This window comes from Cyprinus carpio, chromosome B25, assembly GCF_018340385.1.
Source record: "Cyprinus carpio isolate SPL01 chromosome B25, ASM1834038v1, whole genome shotgun sequence".
NCBI lineage: Eukaryota > Metazoa > Chordata > Actinopteri > Cypriniformes > Cyprinidae > Cyprinus > Cyprinus carpio.
In genome coordinates, this window is record NC_056621.1 from 1,903,451 (window position 1) to 1,927,295 (window position 23,845).

Below are 23,845 nucleotides of genomic sequence, written 5' to 3' on the forward strand. Positions count from 1 at the left end.
TTCCAGATATGTAGTAAGGTTTCACAAAATAAAACAGCAAATAAAGTGTAATGATATTAATAAAAACAGTATTCTTCCACCAAACAATGTAGTTCCTCAGAAACAGTTGTGGTTCCAACAAAGTGGTTGCCGAGCAACACACAGAAGTAAACAAAGGTGTATGTTTGTAGTGTTATTTAAAACCGCTTTGAATGCGGCTCAGCCAATCAGAATCAAGGAGCGGAACACTCTGCTTTATAAAGTTACTTTTAAAAGTAATGTGTTACAATAATGAGTTATTCCCTAAAAAAGTAACTAATTGCATTACTTACAGTGTTGGGGAATAACTAGTTACACGTAATTTAATTGCAAAATAAATGTAACCATAAACAGTTATTGAAAAAAATGTGTAATTAAACGAGAAAATGTTAATGATTTCGAGCAGCACTTACACATACAGATTTATTAGATTTCTTTGATAAATTGCAGTGACATCAATGTTTCAGGAGTTTAGGACACAGAACAGGACACATGCTTATTCAATATCTGTTTTATTTGTTTATGTATATGCTTTATTTTTATAAGATTAACAGTTTTTTTCCAAGGCGTTGTTAGATGCTGGTGTTTTCTGTCATAGCTATGCAAATATTTTATTTAAAAAACAGTATCATAGCTGTTAAACTAAATAAATCTGTATTTAATCTCAGAACGATCTCGAAGTTAGAAGAGGCGCTAAAATCTTGTGGTGGCTGTGCTTTAAAATTTATAATTTTATAACCTTAATTCAAGTAATGAAGGGTTTCTGTGGCTATTGACACTTTTTTTTTTTTTTTTTTGCACTTTTTTTCATATTGTGAACATTTTGTAAAAAAAAAAATTAAAAAATTACGGAGGACTTAAAAAATTAAGGCAGATTATAAAATTAATTAAAATGAATTAATTACAATTTTTAAAATGAAAGACAATTTACAAATTACTTACTATTTTTATTATTTATTTATTATTATTTAATTCATTTTATTTACTTAAAAAGACTATTGTTGTTTAATCAGCTATCAGATTCCATAGGATCATAAACCTGTCAAGACTTATCCAGTTTTATGGAAAATGTCAATTAATATTTCTGGTTTTATTTTGCGGGATAAAAAAATAAAAAATAAAAAAAAAAAAAAATTACACATTTGGTTTTGTTTAAAAAAAAAATAAAAAATGTTTTCCATTCTTAATTTCCACATGAAAGATAAGCTTGTATAAATAAAGAGCTTTAAATACATAAGTTGAAATAAGACGAAGCAGTTTTGCAGAATGTGGCTTTTTTTGGTTAGATGGTTTTTTAATGAAAGAATGTGTTGTGTTGTTGTGGGTGTGACGGATTCCAAGGGGAGGTGAGGGTTCGTGGGATGCCTCTGTTCTACCACAAAGTGGTCTATCTCACCCTCCTCAATATCATGATGTTGTCCGAGCCTCGGCGTTGGGTTTCATGCCCCAAGACCGCACGGGACCTGCGCCCCCCCAGCTCAGCAGCCTGTCGCATTCTCGCGTCCAGCAACACCATCAACCACCGCGCCGTCCTTGCGGACCGCTACCTGCGTGATCAGATCCTACCGCTCGCCCGTCAGAGAGCCTCACATTTCACTGCATAATACATCAGACACATCCGAGAGACTCGAAGCATGATTAGTGTTGTGTGACCGTGGAGCACAAAAACCAAGGCTCACAAGGAGTCAATTCTTTTGAAATTGAGATTTATTCACTCATCTGAAAAGCCTGAATAAATTAATCGCGCCATTGATGTACAGTTTGTTAGTAGGAGGAAATATTTGTCTGAGATACAACTATTTGAAATCTGTTGATATCTGAGGGAGCAAAAAAAATCTAAATATTGAGAAAATCATCCATTTAAAGTTGTTCCATCATGAAGGTTCTTAGCAATGCATATTAGCTAATCTCAAAAAAATTATTTAAGTTTTGATATATTCTACAGTAGGAGGAAAGATTATACAAATATCTTACATGGAACATGATCTTTACTTAATATCCACAATGATTTTTGGTCATAAAAGAAAACTGGATAATTCCTTGACCCAAACAAATACTGTCGATGTTGTCTATTGCTACAAATATCCCCAGCGGCGACTTAAGACTTGCTTTTGTGCTCCAGGGTCACGTTTGACCCAGGGCTGATCGATGATTAAATCAATGACAGTAATTCGACTCGTTCTCTCCAAAGTCTGGAACTCGATTCAATGAGCTCAGTTTTTTAAAAACTACGCAGATGGCGCTTCCTACATCTAGTTTTTTATCCAGCACAACTCTAATGCATCATGTAAAGAAAAGAGCCTTGTGCTTCGGCTGAGCCTCTGTTAATTTACCTCGGGCCTCAGAATTGCTTTTAATTCGATTGTAAACAACCCTTGTAAATTTCGCGATTTTCAACCTGTTCGAATTTTATGAATGATTATTTTAGGATCAAGTGTGTGTAAGAATTCGGACACAAGCAGAGCACAGCCGTTTCTAAAGCATGCAGCGCCATCTGCTGTTCAAAACTAAGAATCGCGTGAACACTCGGGAAAAAATCACAGACAATCAGTTCTCGATTCACGATTGCATCGATTGATTTTGACCTCCATGCCACTGATGTTAGCTCTGTATTTTGTTGTCTCAGTCAGGGCCTGTTTTGTTGCATTCAGAGATAGAGGGACTTCCAGCAGTTGACTATGCGCGACTGGGTCAATGCCGGAGGCATTTCATATGCCCATCATGGGAAGGATCCTCCTGTTCCACAGGAGCCGGAGTTTCACCAGCGCTATCGTCCTGCACTGTCTGGAGAACAGCACCTGCAGTACATGCTCCTACTGTACCTGGAGCACTACAGGTGCAGATATCCCTAATTACTCTACGATAGAATGTTCAAAGGCTTTATTTATTTCGACATTAAAGCCAGATATTTCTGATCCAAAGTGAAAGTTTTGTTGAAACCAGACAAATTTAATTTCTTAGTTTTATGCACATTCTGATGAGTGACATTGTTTCAAAATCAAAGAAAACAGGCTTGTGGTTGCTTGAGACTATTCCTATTAATACTTACTTTATTGTCTTGTTACAAATGAACACATTGGATAGTAACTTGTGTTAGGATGCAGATGTAGATTTCTGTTCATTATCAAAATCTGTAACATCTGTAAACATTGTAGCAACTTCATTTTTATATGGTTAAATGTAATTATTCTGGGATTTTCATTGGGCTTCTATAGTGGGCATTCATTTAAATCTCCATAATCACAGTTGAAAACCACACATAGCACCTCAGATACCAATGGTAAAAATATTAACGTTAATATTCGTTAATGAACTGTGAACATGAACTACAAATATCATAATTTGTATTAACTTGTAAGTGTGTGTATGTACTTATACTAAAATGTTAATTAATTGTATTTGTTTATTTATTCATATTTTGTTTATAGCTTTTACTTCTTACGTATCTCATTTATACTATTATTTTAATATTAGGTATAGACCAATTTATAATATTAATATTAAATAATTCTTTGTGTTTGATTACATGTTTTAATATGTTTGTATTAAATGTTATTAAGTTTTGTATATGAAGCTCTTTTCCATATAAAATTTATTTTGTATATTGTATTATATTAATGTACTTATTTTTATTCTATTTTTTATATCTCATGTTGATGATTGACTTACAATTTTGAATGTTCTGTATTTGGAGTTAATTAGGTTTTTTTAAAAACTTATAATTCTATAACATTATGTTATATTTATTCATACACTTATTTTACATTTCTTTTATATTTTTATTATGTAATTATTTTGATTTACTTATCATTATTTTGATTTACTTATTAATTTTTAAATTATTATTTTAACTTATTACTATATATCTTTGAGTTTCCTTTATTTGTTTTAGAGGGATGGATTATTCATATTCATTTTTTTGAAGAGTTTTGTACAGAAATACAGTGCTACATAATTATGTTGTTAATTTCTTCATGTTTTAGTTTGTAATTGTTTTGTTTTATTTATTTTTGTTTATTTAATTTTTATAATTTGAATTTTTTTTTTTATTCATATTAGTTATTGAGTCACTAATTTTAGGAAAGGGGACCCAAAAGTTGTACCTTTTGTCCATTTTTTTTTAGTATCTTTTTTTTATTTTTTATTTATTTGTATAACTCTTGATGGTTTTTATTTTTTTTTATGAGCTCTTTTCCAGAGATGAATAGAATGGTATTGTCCGTCCTCCGCGTACGTCTCTCCTTCATCTCATTGGTTGTTCAGGTTAAACGCCCGGGAACTGCCCGATCCTGACCGACAGAAACCTGTTTGAGAGTCCTTTCCCCTGGTTTGTGAGAATGGATGCTGAAATTACGAGAGAAGATCACCAGAGACCTTAAAGGTGAGCGTCGTTGTTTATGTGACTGTGGAAATAGTAATGTGAAGCGAGGCTTCAGTTCCTGGTGTTTCAGAGCTTGTGTGCGCGTTGTGTGTGGGGTGTTTCAGAGCCGGAGCGGGTCGTTCGGGGCCAGTCTGACGGCGTGCGCAGGTTCTGCTGCCCGGGAGTCAAGGCCACCATCAGCAGCATGTTTATGGAGGGTCACAGTCTGCTCGCCCTGTCCGGCACCATCATGTTCAGACCGGGCGGCATCGACCAGGTCCTTCTGCTTCTGTCCTATAGGGCTGGACCATTCATCCAAAAAGAAATCAAAACCAATTCAGAACCTCGAACCGACAGAGTTTTCCCATGTTTTCGTTTTTTTTTATATCCTGTTAAAGCGTATCTGCTTGCGTATCGTTGCTCTTTTGTTGATTTTTATTACTTCCATTGTCCTCATTTGTAAGTCGCTTCTGCTGAATGTCTGTAAATGTATTAAAGGAACCTATTTTTTTTTTTTTTCAACAAGACTGTGATGACCACTTTCTATGCAGTCGTCTGTGGGAGGGACGGTTAAATTTGCACACTTGTTCTCCTCTTTATCAGAATACGCAGTCTCTCCTCGCTTTGTTCCCTTTATTGAAGTCGCTGAAAACACTATTGGTGTCAGTTTTTCTTCTGCTGTTGTTTGAGCACCAATGGAGGATGCACTATATATATTTGCGGTGTTCTCAAAGCCATTCCCCACTGTCATCTTCAAGTTAACACAACTATGAAGACAGTCCAAAATAAGGCTTGCTGAGAAACCCGGAAAATGTGAAAAGGTCCATGACTTCTTCGCCTTAAAAACAACGTTCTAGCACATGACTGGGCGCGTTAGAAAGAAGAAGTCCAGTCACTAAAGCAGGACGGACCAATCAGAAGACCCCGGAGCAGCGTGGACAAGCGTAGCCCAGCTTTTGTTTACAGTAGGCAGGTTGGCATGGCAACTTTGCTTTTGAATTCTTGTGTTTCCAAGATCACTGAGATGTTGCCTGTTCTTTCTCTGTTCATGCAGTGTTCTATTTACATTTATAAAGCATAGAGTTCCGGTCCTTGATTCTGATTGGCTGAGCCGCGTTCAAAGCTGTTGTACATTACACTACAAACATACACCTTTGTTTACTTCTGTGTGTTGCCAGGGGGCAACACACAAATATTGTCTCTTCTTCTTTTTGACATGACAATATTTAAATGTATTTTGTTTCTAAGAGGATTCTTGGTATTTTCTACTTTTTGACGTGACTATTCATTTTTTTTTTTTTTTTTTTTTGGCGCAAAAAACAAAAGATAGAAGAAATGCAGTCTTTCATTTAAAAAAAAAAAAACAATCACATCTTAAAAGTTGAGTGTATTTACAGTGCAAACCTTTAATGAACTACAAAAAATATAAATGAATGAAATAAAGTAATCGTAATGTAAGGTTCGATGAATCGAGGTTTTTGATTTGAGGTGAATGATCCGCCCATCCCTATTCCTGTCCCACCTCAGTTACATGAAGTCTTTTTATTCTCAAACCGAGAGTGTCTTCTCCGTGTGATGTTGTGTGTGTTGTTGGCAGGCCCACCCACCCGTGCGCACGAGGGCAGGAAGGCGGTCCCCAGGACTCCGCTGAGCAGAGTCGACTCCGCAGCTGCTGGCGAATGGCCCATCGGCGCGTATCCCAAACTCAGAACGGCCCTGTTCCCTCAGAGGGCCCGCGGCTGCGAATAGTGTCCCTCTACCACCATCCTGCAGGTACCTGCTGCATTCCTTACAGTCACAGCTAGTGCTCTCAAACAATTCATCACATTCTAAAATACAAGTGTTTGTTTAATAATATGTGGGGTCTGTGTATATTTTATTATGTATATATAAAAGAAAGGCATGCATGTATATATTTAAGAAAAATATGTTATGTTTATATATTAAATAAATGTATAAATAATATCATTTAATATGCATGTAAATACATATTAATATTTTTAAAATATAATACGTGCCTGTGTTTGTATTTATATATACATAATAAATATACACAGTACACATACATATATTATGTAAACAACAACTTTTATTTTGAATGTGATTAATCACGATTAATCATTTGCTTAGTGTTCTGGGAAGTAATATATTAAATATCCTTACTGATATATAAAAAAAAAAGTATATTCTTTTTCACCGATTAAAATAAATAAATTTAACTAAAAAATGTTTGTATATATTATTTGTATTTATTTAGCAACGTTATTTATTCTATTATTATTATTTTAAATTTAATTAAATATGTGTAATTTCGATTTTATTCTTAAATGTTTATAATCCTGTGAGGAAAATTTAACTAACACTAATTTTTTTGTTTTGTTTTTTTAAAACAATGTTTTACTGCACAATGTTGCTCTTTCTTTAAAGAATTAAATTTATAATAAATTTTCTTTAAATCTACCTCATAAATTCAATATAATAAAAAAAAAGTCATAGGGCCTAAAAACCTATCTCAGCTTCTGCTCTAAACTTAGGGAGCCCTTTACAATTACAGACCAAACGTAAATTTAAATTACTATTTATTTTTAACTATAATAATCAACACTCAAATTTAAAAAATTGTATGCAAACATGTAAATTGCACTCTAAGTTAAATACTAGGCTACAATTTCTAATTGTTGTTGAAATATAATCATTAACACAGTGGCTGTCATAACCTGTTTCATAAAAGGTTTATTTAAATATATATTAGAAGATTAAGACATCACTAGCAGGTAAAGTGAAGTGTAATGAGTAGGCTTTATAGCCTAGTGTAATGTTTTGTGAAATGTTCTTCTGTAACGTTGGTGAACTGACGAGCTGTGGACACTCTGAGCTACATCAAATGCTGCGTGAAACATGAGGCATGAGATGTTCATTCATATATATATATATATATCATTTACACATAATTAAGTACTTTTATTTGCATGATTACAGTTTAAAATCTTTCTATGACTTTATCTTTATAGAACTTTTGAATATGTTTGGCCAAAATTGTTTTGAAAATTTCTGTTTGGCAGAAGTGGCATATTATTTACTTGCCACTTACACTTAATTAAGTGATTTTATTTGCATAATTACAATTCGTGACCTTAATTTAATGACTTTGAATAATGTGAGGCCAATTTTGTTTGGAAAAATTGGGAATATTTTGCAGTAGATGAATATACTTACTTTGTATCACTTGTGCTTAAGTGCATTTATTTTTTCATTATTTTTGTTTATTTATTTATAGTTTTCATTTAAAAAATTTTTTTTTTCAATTTTATAACCAAAATTACCAAATTTATATATATCTAGAAATACAAAATATAAACAAATGTATATAAAATTACTGTATAAAAGCATGAAAATTATTTACACACTATATATATTATTTTTTTTTATTTATTGATAGAAATTCTGCATTATATTTTTCTTATAATAATTATTTCATTCCTGAAAAATAAACACACACATTACAATTTATTTATATATATAATATAATTATATATATATATATATATATAATATATATATATATATATATATAATTATATATATATATATAGTATATATAAAAAATAATATAACAATAGATTAATATAATCTGCAAATTAATTTAAGAATTGAAACTCATTTCATAAGTGTAAATAAGTGGTTCATCATGATTACATCTTCTGCTGTTAAAGTGCTCAGACACATTATTGTTTAAACGTGATTCGAGCTGAAGATGCTCTGAAAGCATTTCTGCATGAGATGAAGTTAATGTTCATTAGTGTAAATGATCAGGACACAGCAGCGTTTGTGTTGGTGATGGCACGAAAGTATTTGAAAGACGTATGGAGTCCATCTGTGTGTGGGTTTACCGCTGCAAGCGTGTATGTACTGTGTTTTTATTTATTTATTATCTGATTATTTTTATGTGTATATAAAATTCGGTGTCGCAGATTTTAGCAATATTTTGGAAACAGATATCGAATGTCTTACACTCCACTGAAATCAGATTCAGTGCTTCTCAGATTGCTTGCGTCTGGGAAGTACATCCTCTTATTGTTAGGATGTGATGGTTATGAAGTGATTTTGTATTGGTGTAACCGTATATATTTCATTAAGTTTCTGGAAATAATTAGAACTTAACTTATTATTGTTATTAATATAAAATAAATCCATTCATCTATCTGCATACATACTATATTGTAAATATAGAGGAGGAGGAGGAGGAGATTCCATATATATATATATATATATATATAAATAAATAAAAGTAACTTATTTTAAAAATAGTGGATTTTTTTTTTTTATTAACCTTCAGTAAATTAACAAAATACATATAGAATTAATATATAAAAGTACATGTACAAGAATATGTACAATTAATAAAAAGTAAAATGTATAAGTATTAATACATTTAAAATGGTCAATAATTCATAATAGTGCATATATGTATAGACACTCTAATAAATTCACTGGAAATTATTTAATTTTCGTTAATTCTTGAAATTAATTTTCTGAAAATAATTAAAAATTTATAGAATTAATATCTAAAAGTATGTGTGAACAATTCTATAAAATTAAATATTTAAGCATCAATACATTTCTAAAAAATGTTAATAATTTATAGAATGTATAGATGCACATTGTGAAAATAAATTCTTGAAATTAGTTTCTAGTAAAATAACCAGACGTTTGTAGAATATATAAAAATGGATGTGAATTAATTTTATAAAATATATTAAGTATTAGTACGTATTAAAAATCTTAAAATTTTATTAAAAGTGCGCATATGCACACTATAATAAAGTATAGTGGAAAATAATTAATTCTTGAAATTATTTTCCAGAAAATAAGCCCAACTACCCAATATTTATGGAATTAATATATAAAAGAGTACAAAACTGTAAATATATAATTATTATTATTTATTTTATTAATAAGTATTTATTTAAGCTAATAATTTATGGAGTGCATGTATGTATAGACCCAGTGTAATAAATACAATCTGGAAAATAATTAACACTTGAAATTAATTTCTAGAAACATAACTAAATATTTATGCAATTAATATATACAAATATATGTGAAAAATATATCAAGTTAAATAAATAGATATCTGAGGATCAATACGATTTTTTGAAAATGTTAATGATTTCTAGAAAGTACAGAAGCATATAAAGTAGAAATTATTTTAAATGTGTGTGCATGAATGAGATCGTGAGAGCGAGTGTGTGTGTGTGTGTGTGTGTGTGTGTGTGTGTGTGTGTGTGTGTGTGTGTGTGTGTGAGTGAGTGAGGGTAAGTTAGTGTGTGTTCGCTTCATTTCACTTAATTACAGGTATTTTCACTTTTCATTTGGATTTTGATGGTCTAGAACCCAAAGATTCAATGGTTTATTTAACATAGAGTCAGACAAACATGCAACAGCATGTAAATCTCATGCAGCAGACTGATGCTGTGTGTTGTGAGATGGTGACAGGGTTTACAGACGGAGAGTCAGAGATAACAGCAGGAGTTTAATGCATTGTGTGCTTTTCCATCGGCAGGCTTTGCATCCTCTGGATCCCTCCAGACTGTTCGGATGGCAGTCGGCCAACACCACAGGCGGCAGCGGTAGGAGCTTTACACGATACTGTGAGGAAATTGTGAGAGATGCTCCTGGTTTTAATGACAGAAGTGTGGGTTTGCTGATGTTTTCCAGAAGCGTCCAGCGAGCCGCCGCACTTCTCCAGCTCTCAGCTCGTCAGTAAGTTCGCCGTCGTCGAGAATCTGGACTTCCTGTATTACCTGAGTCACGGCCGGCCAGCGTTCGCATTCGGGGTTTTCCTCACGCAGCAGCTCCTCGACTGCAGCAACGTGAAGCTCCAGTGAGTCCAGCTCTCAGTGACACTGTCACAATAACACACAAACACGAGCTTACTGCCACAGCTGACAGCTCAAACTACAAAATGAGTCGGCTGTTTCAATTTAAATTCTTTAAATCGGTTTAAACTCTCAATAAACTATAATCTGAAAAATATAAACTATAAAATTATATATAACATATTTAATGATGCAATTATACTCATAAAACGTAAGAATATATAAAAATAAAAAGTTACTAAGAATATGTAAATTATGCAGAATATGTAAAATATTTTTTTAATAAATAAATACAATTTTTGAAAAAAAATATAAAGTGCATGTATATGCTCTTTAAAATATTGTGAAAATTAATTAACTCTGAAAATTAATTTCCAGAAAAACTAAAAAATATGTACAATTAATGCATATAAAGTAAATATAAATAAATGTTATATAAATTGTATATTAAATATAATTCTAATTTTATTTATGGGATATATATATATGTGTGTGTATATACACACATGCACACATTTATAATAAATAAATAAATTATTACATTTTGGAAATTAATTTCCAAAAACTACCAAAAATGTTTTATTTATAGAACTAAAATGGGATTAAACATAGAATGAAAACTTTTTTTTTATTTATAGAATAAATATAAAAATAATAATCATTAATTTAAATAATAATGATAATAGTAATATAAAGATTTCTAAATCATTAATTAAATTAAGTATTAATATTACATTTTGAAAAAAATAAATATATGCACACTAATTATTATCACAAATTACAAAAAAAAATAAACATGTATGTATAATAATGCAATGTAATTTTGTGTGGTTTCAGGGTGTCTCTGGCTGCGGATCAGGCGTACTCGTTAGGCCTGTTGAACTTCAGCAGCGTGTGTGTGTCGGCGGCGTGTGTGTGTTTCTGCGAGCTGCTGGGTGTGTGTAGCCTCAAGCTGAGGGTGGATCTCTGTGTGCTGAACCTCGTCCTCAGACTCTGGACTCAGACCTGCGAGGACCACAGAGACGCCGCTTCACTGCGGCAGACGCTCGGTACCCATAGCACTGCACTCAGTCACGGCTCGGCTTTGTTTGAGAGCTCTCGCTGACTTCTCTCTCTGTTCCAGTGGAGAAGGCCGGCAAGCTGGTCAGCGGTGAGAAACGAAGCGCTCAGGAGCTGCTGGTTCATCTGGAGGCGGCAGTCAGAGACGCTCTGGAGAAGAAAGGCGTCTGTCGGTCAGTGTTCTGCAGCAAATCATATTGGGGAATTTTTTCATTTTGTTTTTTTTTATTAATATGCGCGGGAGAAAATACATTTTAATGAGTAAAATGTTTTTTTTTTCCTAATATGGAATTTAAAGGGTTAGTTTACCCAAAAATGAAAATTAGCCCGTGTTTTACTCACCTTCTAAGCATCCTAGGTGTGTATGATTTCTTCTCTTCTTTTTTTGATATGGGTTTTATTGTTCTTTTTCTATCGTAGGTAAATGATTTTATAATGTTTTAGATATGGATGAATTTTTCTTATAAAACACATGGATTCTCTACAGGAGGTCTTCATTCAAGGATGTATTCGTTTGAGGCATGGTTTTGTTTGAGGATGGTTTTATTTATTTTGCGTATTTTTTATTTTTGAAGTCTTTTGGACTTTTTTTAACTATTTCTAACGTTTTCTCCCTTTCTAACGCTTGAAAGAGCCAGGATCATTTTTAATAAAACTCCATTTGGATTCATCTGAAAGAAGAAAGTCATATACACCTTGGATGCCTTGAGGGACATGGATTAATTTTACTTAATATAGAAAAATATTAAAAACATTGTAATGAGAGAAATTTTTTTTTTTTTTTAATTAAAATATTGAAAAATTTTTTATATCTTTTTACTTTTCGTTAGTTAATGAATATATTGAATTCTACTGTTTGTTTGTTGTTGTTTTCAAGAATAAATGTAATTTCCATCACGTCCCAAATCATTGTTTGTTCTCAGGTGGAAATTACATTTTAAACGTTTATAGAATAAACTTGTTCTTTTTTTATTTTCTTGTCATTCTGTCCCTAATTCACACAAGGAAATATTTATTTTTATGTAACTTATTTTTATGTCATTTATTTCCTGTAGTTTCTTTTAATTAAACTTAACAAAATAACAGGCTGATTGGAAATGAGTAAAAATGTGACATTTAACTGAATTTTCTTCACCCTTCACATTTTCTTCACGCCAGATGAAAATGCAAACTAAAACTTTATATAAAGGATATAAAGTTGTTGCATATATTTTTCGTTTTTATTTATTGATTTATTTTAAGTTTAAATAATTTTGTGTCTGGTTCTGTGTTTTATCAGATCGTCGTATGAGGCGGCGCAGGAGTGGGCACTTCCTGTCCAGTTCTGTCACCTGCACGCTCTTCCTCTAAGCCCTGCGTTCCCACAGGACTGCGCTCGTGACGGACAGTGGCTCAACTTCCTGCTGTTTGTACAGCTGCACAATTACCCGCTACAGCAGGTGTGTCCGCTACACGAGTCTTGTGATTGATTAAGTATTTGATCACAGCCTTTTTTTTTTTTTCATTTTAAAAAAACAATTAAAAATTTAAAAATGATTTTAAAAGATTATTTAATGGGATTTTTTTAAATTTATTGTTATTATTTTTAAATATGTAGGATTTTTTTTTTTTTTCAAATATAGAAAAAATATTACATTTATTTTAAATGGATTAAAACTTTTTATTTATTTTTTATTTTCTAAATATATATATAATAAACATATTAAATTTATTTGTGGCTACAATGTTATTATATGTATTCATTTATTTTTTATTTATTATTATTATTATTTATTATTATTTTGTTTTATTTATTATAATATGGGGTGAACATTTAAAACCCCTTTTTTTGATATATTATCCTGTATGTTTTTTTTTTTTTTTTTTTCAGATAGGCCTATTTTAAGAAAAAACCTCACAGGTAACTTATCATTACAAGGGTGTATAATTTAGTAGGGAACCTCAGTACATGTCCTTACCAATATATAGCGACTACTGTATTTTCCCTTGCCATAATTTTGATTAAACAATTAAATATATGTATGTATATATAACTGCTGTTGTAATTTCACTTTCAGTGGTGCACATGTGATACATGTGCAGAGTAAGAACATATACGGTTGCCGAACTGTTTAAAGCACACAAGCACAGTCCAGCTGAATGATAGTTTACCCTCTTTGACTTTATGTTGTTCTGCTGTTTTGTGGTCATCTGCTTCTCCCATTTGCTCTTTTTACATTGACTAGTCACTCTATAAAGACTGATATAATTAGACACAACAATCATTTCTCAAAAATGTATTACAATATATACTGATAAATGTAACATTTGTCACTAAAATAGGCATCAGATGACTGGATACTTTAAACTGATTTCCTCTTGAACTGTCACCAACTGAACTGCAGTGGTCAGGTTATATAAAATATGGTGAATTAAGCTACAAACTCAATCATAATACACAATGTTTCCATCTTTCCATTTGATTTTTATAATTAAGCTACAAACTCAATCATAATACACAATGTTTCCATCTTTCCATTTGATTTTTATCAGAACGTCGGGTATCGAGAATCATTTCTTCCCAAAGATTGGGACAACAGAACGGTGAACTAGTGGGTCATTTCGTGAATTGAATGATCCGCGATCTGAAGTTCCAACGTTTGGAGCATGTATGTACAAATCATTTTCTCTGATTTATTTATATTAGTTTTTTAACAATACAAAAGGGTAGTGAATGACATCCAGAGGCGCTGAAGACCCAAGCTGGGCATTTAAGGGTTAAACAAAACAAACAAACAAAAATGAAAATCAAACCATTTCTCTTTATTTCTTTTTAAGTAGAAAAATCAAATGAACAGAAGGTTCACAGATGTTTTTACATCACATCACAACTTCATATACTTTTGTTGGTTGGTCCAGGTCAGATCTCTGGCGGCCAGTTTCTGTCCGGCTCTGCAGTCGCACATTTCTCTGGCTTTCCAAGATCTTCATCCCGAGCAGCTCCCATCAGGCTCTGGAGGATCAAGGGAGCTGCCGCTCACGCCTCCCCCAGATCACGAGAGCCCCGAGCCCCCCAGAGAGCTGTTCCAGGTGCTGCTGGAGAGCCAGGAGAAGCCCAGTCCCTGGAGGTTCCTGCTGTCCGAAGCGGTCCGTCAGCGCAGTCCTGCTCTGTCCGTGCTGGCGGCCTGCCATCAGGTCTGTGCTCCGACGTAAACCAGGGATGCACCGATCCCATACTCACAGTGTTGGGAAGTAACTAGCTACATTAATTTAATTACAAAATAAATGTTATCGTAATCAGTTACAGTTACTGAGAAAAATTGTGTAATTAAATTACAGTTGCTTATTATAAATGTTAACGATTACAAACAGGGTTACATCTGAATTAAAATTTGTGTGTGTGTCTGTGTGTGTGTGGTTTGATTGACAGGCCGCCCGAGCTGCTGTGGTGTTCTGCGTGTGGATCCCATGGGTCTGTCGGTGATGATGTCCACTCAGGAAGCCACCGCCCCACTTCCAGGAGAGCCTCGCTTCCCATCACGGTGTGTGGAACTCTCCACGATCTCTCCGTCTTGTGGAAGACGATCGCTGTGCAGGAGCCAAGATCAGGCCCTCTGATTCGTGGATTCCAGCTGTTTCAGAGGGGTGGTAAGAGGTTTCTCGGATTGGACGAGGAGCGTCTCTATTCTGAAACTCGCTGGTCTGTTCGAAAATGCAGAGCAGATCTCAGATCAGTTTTAAAGACGCAGAGTTTTCTTTTGCCTGCACAACAATTTTAGCGTGCATGATATTTTTCCATCATCTACACGCTTATTATTGCGACAATATATTATTATATTTAATGTTTATTACTATATAGCTTCTATTAAACTATAGATTATTATATTTTAATATTTATACTTTTTGTTATTTTTTTTTTTTTGTTTACATTTTTTTTTTTTGTTTTTTTTTTGGTTTTGTTTTTTTTTTGTGATTTGTGTACTTTTTTTGGAATGTATTTTATTTGGTTTTGTTTTAATTTTATATGTATGTAGTAGAAGTTAAATTTTTTAAGGTAATTGATTTTTTTTTCAGGTGTCCATATTACTTTTTTACATAAATATATAGTTCAGTGTTATTTTAGTATTATATATAATATATAATTTATATATTACATTTTAGTAATGTAATGTGTTTTTGTAATTTTTATTTTAAAAAAAATTCTGTTTGGCTTTCATTTATATTTATAAATCTTATAATTATTTTATTTCTTGCTTTTAGATTTGTAATTACTCGTTTTATTACTTTTCAAATTTCCCCAAGCTTTTAAAAGATAATTAAAATTTGCAGATGTTCATGTTACTTTTTTTTACATATGTTCAGTGTTATTTTAGTATAATTAATATTTAGTATTATTAGTATTTTTTGATATTTTGAACTTTTATTAAAAGTTCATTAAACTTATTTTTTGAAAATTTTATTTAATTTTAGTACTTCAACAAACTATTTTATTTCGGTTTAATTTAAAATTTTCATGTAAGTTTAATGAGTTTCTAATATTAATTTTCAGCTTTTTTCAGTGAATGAAAATGATTTTAATAATTTTAGTTTAATTAATATTAACACTGATGTTGTTTCGTGTTTATTGTGGTGTAATGTCTTTCCTCAAAGACTGAAAACAGTTTTGCTGCTGAATATTTTTGTGAAAAAACCCTGATACCTTTTATTTCTTTCATTCTTTAAGAAATTCAAGTTAAAGAACAGCAGTAATTTGAAACAAGCAACGTAAATTAACAGTCATGAATGCCTTTTACTGTCCACTTTTTGACCTACCCAGTGCATCCCTTAAGGAATAAAAAGTATTAATTTCTTAAAAAAAAAAAATCGCTTTTGAAATGGAAAGTGTGTAAAATTACTTCTATGCTCGTTCTGTCTTTTCTCGCAGGGGGAGTCTCCGCTGGATTACATGCTGCACCATGTATGAGTCTTGCCTCGGACTACAAGCAATTATCAGCGAGCCAAAGACAAGCTGCTGGACTTCCAGGAAGTGTTTGCTCACGTGTAACTCTCTCTAGCTTCACTTCAGGACTTACTCTCCCCTCCCATATGGGTTGGTTTCTGTGGGGACCCCTGCCCGTGTGTGTGTGTGTGTAGTTGGCGGAAGCAGCAGCGTGGTGCTGAGCTCAGACGTTGCAAGCCGTCCAGTGGGGTCGAAGCCCCAGGCTCTAGGGTTCTGCTGCTGACGCTCCTGAAGCAGAGCAGGACTCAGTACGAGCTGCTCTGCTGCTGACGCTCCCTGCTGGTGGGATATGGAGCCGCTCTGCTCAACCAAACGGCCGACTCTCGATTTGAAGCTCTGAACCATTTCATTTTTTGAGGTCCACATTCAGCACTGGGAAGAAAAAAAAAGTTTGGAATAATTAGGATTTTTAAATGTTTTTGAAAGAAGTCTTTTCTGTTCACAAAGGCTGTGTTCATATTAAAAATAGAATAAAAATAGTGAAATATTATTACAATTTAAATTGACTTTTTTGAAATGTACAGCAACGAAAATAAAACACAATATGCAGTTATATTACTTTTAGCTAGTCAGTTCAGGCTATCATTACTCCAGTCTTCAGAGTAACCTGATCCTTCGAAATCATTCAAATCTGAGCTTTGCTGCTCAAGGAAACGTTCTGATTATTATTTCAATAAATAAGTTTATTAACCCCCAGACTATTGAACAGTAGTATATGTAACATAATTGAAACATAGAACGCGTTTTGGTAAATGGACAAGTGCTATATTTGACATGAATTTTCGGTTATGGTTTCGTAAAGCTAAAAGTAAACCATAAAAAAATGTTAAATTATTAAAATGATTATTATTGAAATTTAAACACAATTAAACTAAAGACTTACTTTTACTTTAGCTAGTTGCCAAGGCAAAACTTCCAATTTTTAAAATTCAGTTTAAGCGGAAGTACTAAAAATTCAAATAAACATAATTAATGAAAAAAAACATAAATAAAATAAAACTATTACAGGAAATATATAGTAGGGGTGTTATGGTACACAAACATTGTACGGTTCGGTACGTACCTCGGTTTTGATGTCACTGTTCGGTATGGTTTCGGTACAGCAGTGAGAAAAAACTAAAACTTTTGTTTTTTATTTTATTATTTTAAAAAAAAAAAAAAACAGTGGTTTTTACTGAAAAAGTTGACTCTTTAAAACGAAAATATATAAAATTAAAATGGGTAAAAACAGAAAATGTTATAAAAAAAACACTAAAATATAACATTAAAATTAAAAACAGAAAAGTATTAAAAAAAACTAAATATTAAATTATCAATGCAAATATAAAATATTAAAAAAAATGCAAACAGAAAATATTAAAAAAAACGAAACTTATTAAATTTAATGAAAAAAGGAAATATTTAAAAAATGAAAAAACCAAAACTATGAAATAATGAAAATAATGAAAATATGAAATTGAAAAAAAATGAAGATAAAAAAAATTTAAAGTGCATGCAGGACATATTTAAAAAAATGAAAAATTCCCAAAACTATTTAATTAAAATGAAAACAAGAAAAATATTAACAAATGGAAAACCAAAAATATGTAATAAAAAGGAAAACCAGAAACATATTAAAAAACAAAAATAGTAAACTTAAACTGAAAAAAGAAAATATTACCCCAAAATTAAAAAACTGAAAATATAAAATTTTAAAAGAAAACCGAAAAATATAAAAAATTAAAATATTAAATTAAAATGAAAAACAGAAAATGTTAAAAATTTTAAAACATGAAAACATGTATTAAATTTAAATGAAAACAGAAATATAAAAAATATTTTAATAAACATGAAATATGTAAATTTAAATGAAACAGGACAAATATAAAAAAATGATATTAAATACAATGAAACAGCAAATACTTAAAAAATGCAAAATTTAAATTCAAACGAAACAGCAAAATGTTAATAAGTGAAAAAACCGCAATATAACATGAATATGAAAAAGAGAATGTATATTTTAAGAGATTCAGTTGTAATAATAGTTCACTTCCTACAAGTTTTTACTGTTTGTAAATGCAGCCATCGGTGAGCAGAAGGAGACTTCTCTGGAGAGCACCACTTAAAGCCCAGTGATATTCTTCCTCCGTGGTGCAGGTCTGACTTCAGGAAAGCTGAGTCAGCGGAGTCAGGTGCTGTTCAGACACTCCTGTGCCGCTGTCTGCGTGTCTGCTGGACCATTACTCCAGCGCCGGCCTGCAGGACGAGTGCAGGACCATCATGCAGCAGCTGCAGGACCTCGGCCTCTTCACGCAGGCCAGGACCGTCGCACAGCTGGCCGAGCTGCCCCTCGACTGCCTGATCATTAATGAGGTGAGCGACCGCCACAGTTTACAGCAAATCTGGGATAATTAAATAATAATGACGTTTTATCTACTCCTGATGAGGAATAGCAATAAATCTAGTCATAAAATACCTCCTTTAGCTCTTATTTGAGGTAGTATAGGATTGTGCAACCAAACTACTTTTCCCATAAATCTGTGCAAGAACGAAGAAAATACACAAATAAAACAGCAATCAGTTTGCTTGTCATTCAGCTGCATCTGCATTAAATAAAGCTTCCTGTGAAACATGAAACTGTTCAACGTGATCATTTTATTGTGACTAAAATCACTTAAAAATCATGCCATAATTTGCAGAATTATGTATGTAGGGCTGAGATCACAATTTGGCTTGCTGCGATTTATCACATTTTAATTATAGAAATGTATCGTTTGATGCCCTGTGGTTTTCTGCCAAAATAAAAGCTCAGTGGTTTCACTTTTGAAATTAATTGAGACAAATTGATATATAATCACAGGTTTGTGGTGAAATTGTGAATCCCTAAATTTATAAAAAAAAGACCTCCAGAAGCAGAAGTTGGTCTTTATGAACATTATAAGCTGCTGCAGAAGTGCTAAGTGAGGAGCTTCCTTCCTGTTTTTCTGGCAGCTGCAGCGAGATCTGTGCGCTCATCGGCAGAAGCGTCAGTGGGAGAGACAGGAGACGCGGCTGTCCTTCTGGAGAAGATGCCACGAGCAGCTGGAGACGGACCGCGTCCAGCCCGAGGCCGCCTCTCAGTTCTTCCTGACTCAGGCTGAGGTCAGGCTTTCTGTCCGCTCTCCTTTGTTTTCACCTCAAAACCTTGCTTAAATACATTTTCAACAGTCATAAAAAATGATTTTAGTTGAATCTACATTGGTAATTAATGTGTTTGATTTTGGTAATAAAGATATTATATTATTATTATTATTTAAGTATTATTATCTTCTTATTATTATTATTATATTATTATTTCTTAAGTGTTGATTTGATGTTTGTTTTACAGCGAAAATCGTGCATTAGAATTATTTTATTTTATGTTTGACAATTATCAATTATTATTATTTATATTATGATTATCATTATTATTATTAGTATAATAATTATTTTAGAACATATAGTAATATCGTAACATGTAAGTGTAAGATATCTATTTTACAGTTGAAATCTAACTTGGTTAATTTTTTGGTAGATGTTTTTGGTAATAATAAGAAATTATTATTATTTTTTCTAGTGTGCTGTTTATGTTACAGCGAAATATTGCATAGCAGTTATTTTATTTGAGTTTTTGGTATTATTATTATTATTATTATTTGTTGTTGGTAATAATAATTTTAGCACAGTTGTAAATAATAATAATAATCCATTTGGTTACGTGAAGATATTATTTACAGTGGATCTTACATTGGTAATTTTTTTGTTCGTTTTTTTGTAATAATAAATTATTATTATTATTATTTTCTTAAGTGTTAGATGTTTATTTTACAGTGAAATCTTGCATTAGCAGTTATTTTATTTGATGTTTTGGTAATATCATTATTATTATTATTATTATTTGTTATGGTAATAACAATTTTAGCAACAGTTAGTAATAATAATAACATTTTGTTAAGTGTTAGATATTATTGTAAGGTGGAAATATTACTATGATTAATGTTGTGTTTGATTTTTTGTTTTTTTTTTGGTAAAATTAATTATCTGTAGAGTAGGTAGTAGTGATAACAATAAAACTGGTTGTTGTTATTATGATGATTATTGTATTTTACGATCAGCCAGCGGTTTTGAGCAGCACTGATGGTGTGTTATCCTTCAGGAGACGCACGGGAGTTCAGGTCCGGAGGTGGGGTCATCGCGAGGGAGCGCTGTCTTGCTGCTGGGTCTGGCGGGTCACGGCTGTCTCTCTGTGTGATCCTCCGCTCACGTCTGGCGTCTGCCCGCGGAGAAGCGTCAGTGGCAGAGGCGTATCCGTCTGGCTGTGCGTTTCACCACGGCGTTCTGGAGCGTCAGAGGTCTGTTCGCGCCCCGGAGCCTGTCCCAGGACTCCTTCCAGAGCCTCCTCAAGGGAGTTCTCACTTCTCCAGGATGGCCCGGCGATGGACCCGGTAGGTTCATGTTGAGCGTTGTCCGGGCTCCGCGCGGACAAAAGAGGAACGAGGGCGTGCTGTACAAGGGACGAGCGCGAGGCTATGGCCGCTCTGGTGGCGAAGCTGCTGGAGCGAGGGGGGCTATTGAGAGCGAGGGCCAGTCGCGAGCTGCAGGTATTTCGGGTTGTTTCACAGAGGCGTGTGGCTGGTACACCAGAGGTATGTGGTTCTGGCGGTAGGAGAAGCTGACGGCCCTGAGCTTCCCAGCCTGATGGAAGAGGAAACGGACGCGGTTTGCCATTCATGTGAAGTCGTCGGCTTTCACTGATTTACTTCTGTGGTGTTGCGCTTTCGGCTTCTGAGGAATACATTGTCTTGGTGGAAGAATACTGTTTTTTATTAATATCAGTACACTTTATTTGTTGAAACCTTACTCATTGTCGGGGAAATAAACGTTTTATAAAAAGCAATAATCCCGTGAGCTTCCGTGCCTAACAGCATGCCTTAGCTGTTGTTAATCACTGTAAAACCAAGGCTTCTTGGAGGGGATTTTCGCTTTAATATTACTATGCACGCTTTCACAAAACAGGAGTTGTAAGGTGTTTTTATGGTCATCAGGGTTACTTTTATTTGACCGAAAAATACCATAAAAATCCGGATGTTGCGAGATATTAATACAATTTAAAGGAGTTATTTGTAGGTGTTCATCATATTTTAAGAGTGTAATTTATTCCTGGTGATGCAAAGGCTGAATTTTCGTCATTTTAATTGCTGCTGAAACATATCCTTAAAAATATATGCACAGTTTTCATAGTGTCCAATTATTTCTATTTTCTTTTTTTTTGCTTTATGTATAAAAAGCATGTTTATAAGCTTAACAAAATGTTGTGGCCAGTATTAATCCCATTATTGATTTATTTATGTTTTATTAGTTGGAAAATGGTCGAATTTTCTTTAATTGAAAAAAATCTACCGGGAAAATGATACATCTTAATCAAAACGCAAAACATGTATACAGTAATTGTGTATTTACTCATAATATAATCCTAATTTTTTTGTTTCAATAGAATATGTGTGAAGTGTGTGAATTGTCTTTTAGCTTGCGATTTTGTTTTTTCAGTGGTGTTGATAACGTCAGGACTCGTCTCTCTGAAGCTACTAGCATGAGGCAGCCATTGTCGTCGTTCGTGGTAGGTGCATGACGTCGCCGGCGATCAGGGTTCTGGTTAAGCTCAAACATCTGGTGGATCAGTGATTGCAGAGGACCAAGAGTTACTGCAAACAAGTGCTGAGCCTCTACGAGAGCTCTCGAAGGTGTCGGGTGACTAACATCTGTCGAACGGGACACCTCTGCAGCAACAGGAAAGCAGTCATAAGTAGCACGGGTATATTTGTAGGAAATAGCAATACAATTCATTCGTAAGGGTCCAAAATTCTACATTTCTCTTTTTATGACAAAAAAAATCATGAGGTATTAAGTAAAGAGCAGTACAGAAGATATGTTGTAAAATTTCTTACGTAATGCATTCAAACTAAGGTGATTAGTAATATGCATTGCTAAGAAAAAACCTCATTTGAACAACTTTAAAGATGATTTTCTCAGTATTTTAATTTTTTTTGCACCCTCAGATTCCAGATTTTCAAATAGTTGTATCTCAGCCAAATATTGTCCTCCTCAACAAACTGGAGAGCTGATCTCTCGACTGTATTGCGTGGTGCAGGGTCACAGCATGCAGCGTTGAGTGTGTGAAGCGACGCGTGACCTCGGGTGTGTGTGTGGTTGTGGGTGCAGGAGCTGCAAGTTGCTCGTTCGCTGAGATCTCGCCGGAGGAGCCCGAGGCGGTTTCTGAGGAAAGGTTTGCTCTCGCAGCGGGGACAGTCTATAAGCGCGTCAGGCCTTCATGCAGTTCAGGGCCTGCAGCCCGACGCCGTCGCCCGCATCGTCCCACCGCTGTGTGGAGGCTTGGCTCGCCTCGGTCACGAGGGAGAAAAACGGTGAGAATCAGCTTCAGTTCCTCCGGGTATTATGCGGTTACTGTTCTTTTTATAAAATAGGCGACACTAAAAGAGTGGAAGGGGATTCTGATTCATTGATTTTTATTTTTTAGAAGCTGTAGGTATTTTCGTTCATTTGATATCGTGTTAATTTTGTTATATTTGAATTAGATTTTTTTTTATTTGTTTTCATTTTATTTTCACTTTTTCTGTTTTCATTTGATTTGATTTGATATTTTATTTTCATTTTAAATTTATATTTGTCTTTTGTTTTCATTTTAATTTTATAATTTCTGTTTTCATTTAAAAAATGTAAATATTTAAATAATTAAGACCTAAATTTAAATAAAATATTAAAAATATTTTCTGTTTGTTTATATTGTTATTGTTTTGACTTTTCGTATTTTAATTTAATTTTTTTCATTTTAATTTAAGTTTTCGGTTCTCTGTTTTTCCTTTAATTACGTTTTATGTATTATTTAACATTTGATATATTTCACAGTTTTCATTTTAATTTTGTTTAGTTTTAGTTTTAGTAAAATTTTAAAGTTTATATAATTTTGTTGTTTTTGTTGTTGTTAGTTTTATGTCTATAAGTTTTCAGTAAGTTAAGTTTTTAGTTTTAACTTGTTTTAATTTTTATATTTTATTTGTATTTTAGTTCATTGTTTTATTTATTATGTTTTCTTTTTTTTTTTATGTTTTTTTTTTTTTTTCTTAAGACATTTTATTTTTCTTTTTTTTAATTATATAATTTTTTGGTTCTTTCATGCGAATATTTTTTTTTTTTATTTATGTTTTTTTTTTGTTTTTGTGTTTTTTTTTTTTTGATTTTGAATGAAGGTTTTTTACTTTTTTTTTTTTTTTTTTTTTATTTTTTTTTTTATTCTTTTAGAATTTTATTTTTGTTTTTTTTTTTGTATATTTTTTTTTTTTTATTTTTTATTATTTTTTTTAAAATATTTATTTTTTTTTAATTTGTGGTTCTTTTTTTGTTTTTATTTTTTTTTTTTTTTTCTTTTATTTTTTTTTTTTTCTTTTTTTTAATCAATTTTTTTTTGGATTTTCTTTTTTGTTTTTTATTATATTTTTTTTTATCATTTTTTTTTAAGCCCGACATTGGTTATTTACC

The 23,845-nt window shown here is 32.5% G+C and overlaps 2 protein-coding genes and 1 pseudogene across 2 annotated transcripts in view; 2 read left to right on the top strand and 1 right to left on the bottom strand.

Moving 5' to 3' along the window:
* Positions 1-23,845, bottom strand: part of myo9ab (myosin IXAb) — a 709,890-nt gene that overhangs the window by 221,505 nt on the left and 464,540 nt on the right.
* LOC122142427 (spatacsin-like) lies at positions 9,860-14,615 on the top strand. Its single transcript, XM_042753081.1, has 6 exons — positions 9,860-10,008; positions 10,097-10,262; positions 11,095-11,306; positions 11,381-11,489; positions 12,596-12,755; positions 14,215-14,615. The coding sequence occupies exons 1-6, from the start codon at positions 9,915-9,917 to the stop codon at positions 14,506-14,508; spliced, it is 1,035 nt and encodes a 344-aa protein (XP_042609015.1). The 5' UTR covers positions 9,860-9,914; the 3' UTR covers positions 14,509-14,615.
* Positions 20,821-23,845, top strand: part of LOC109051038 — a 49,894-nt pseudogene continuing 46,869 nt past the window's right edge.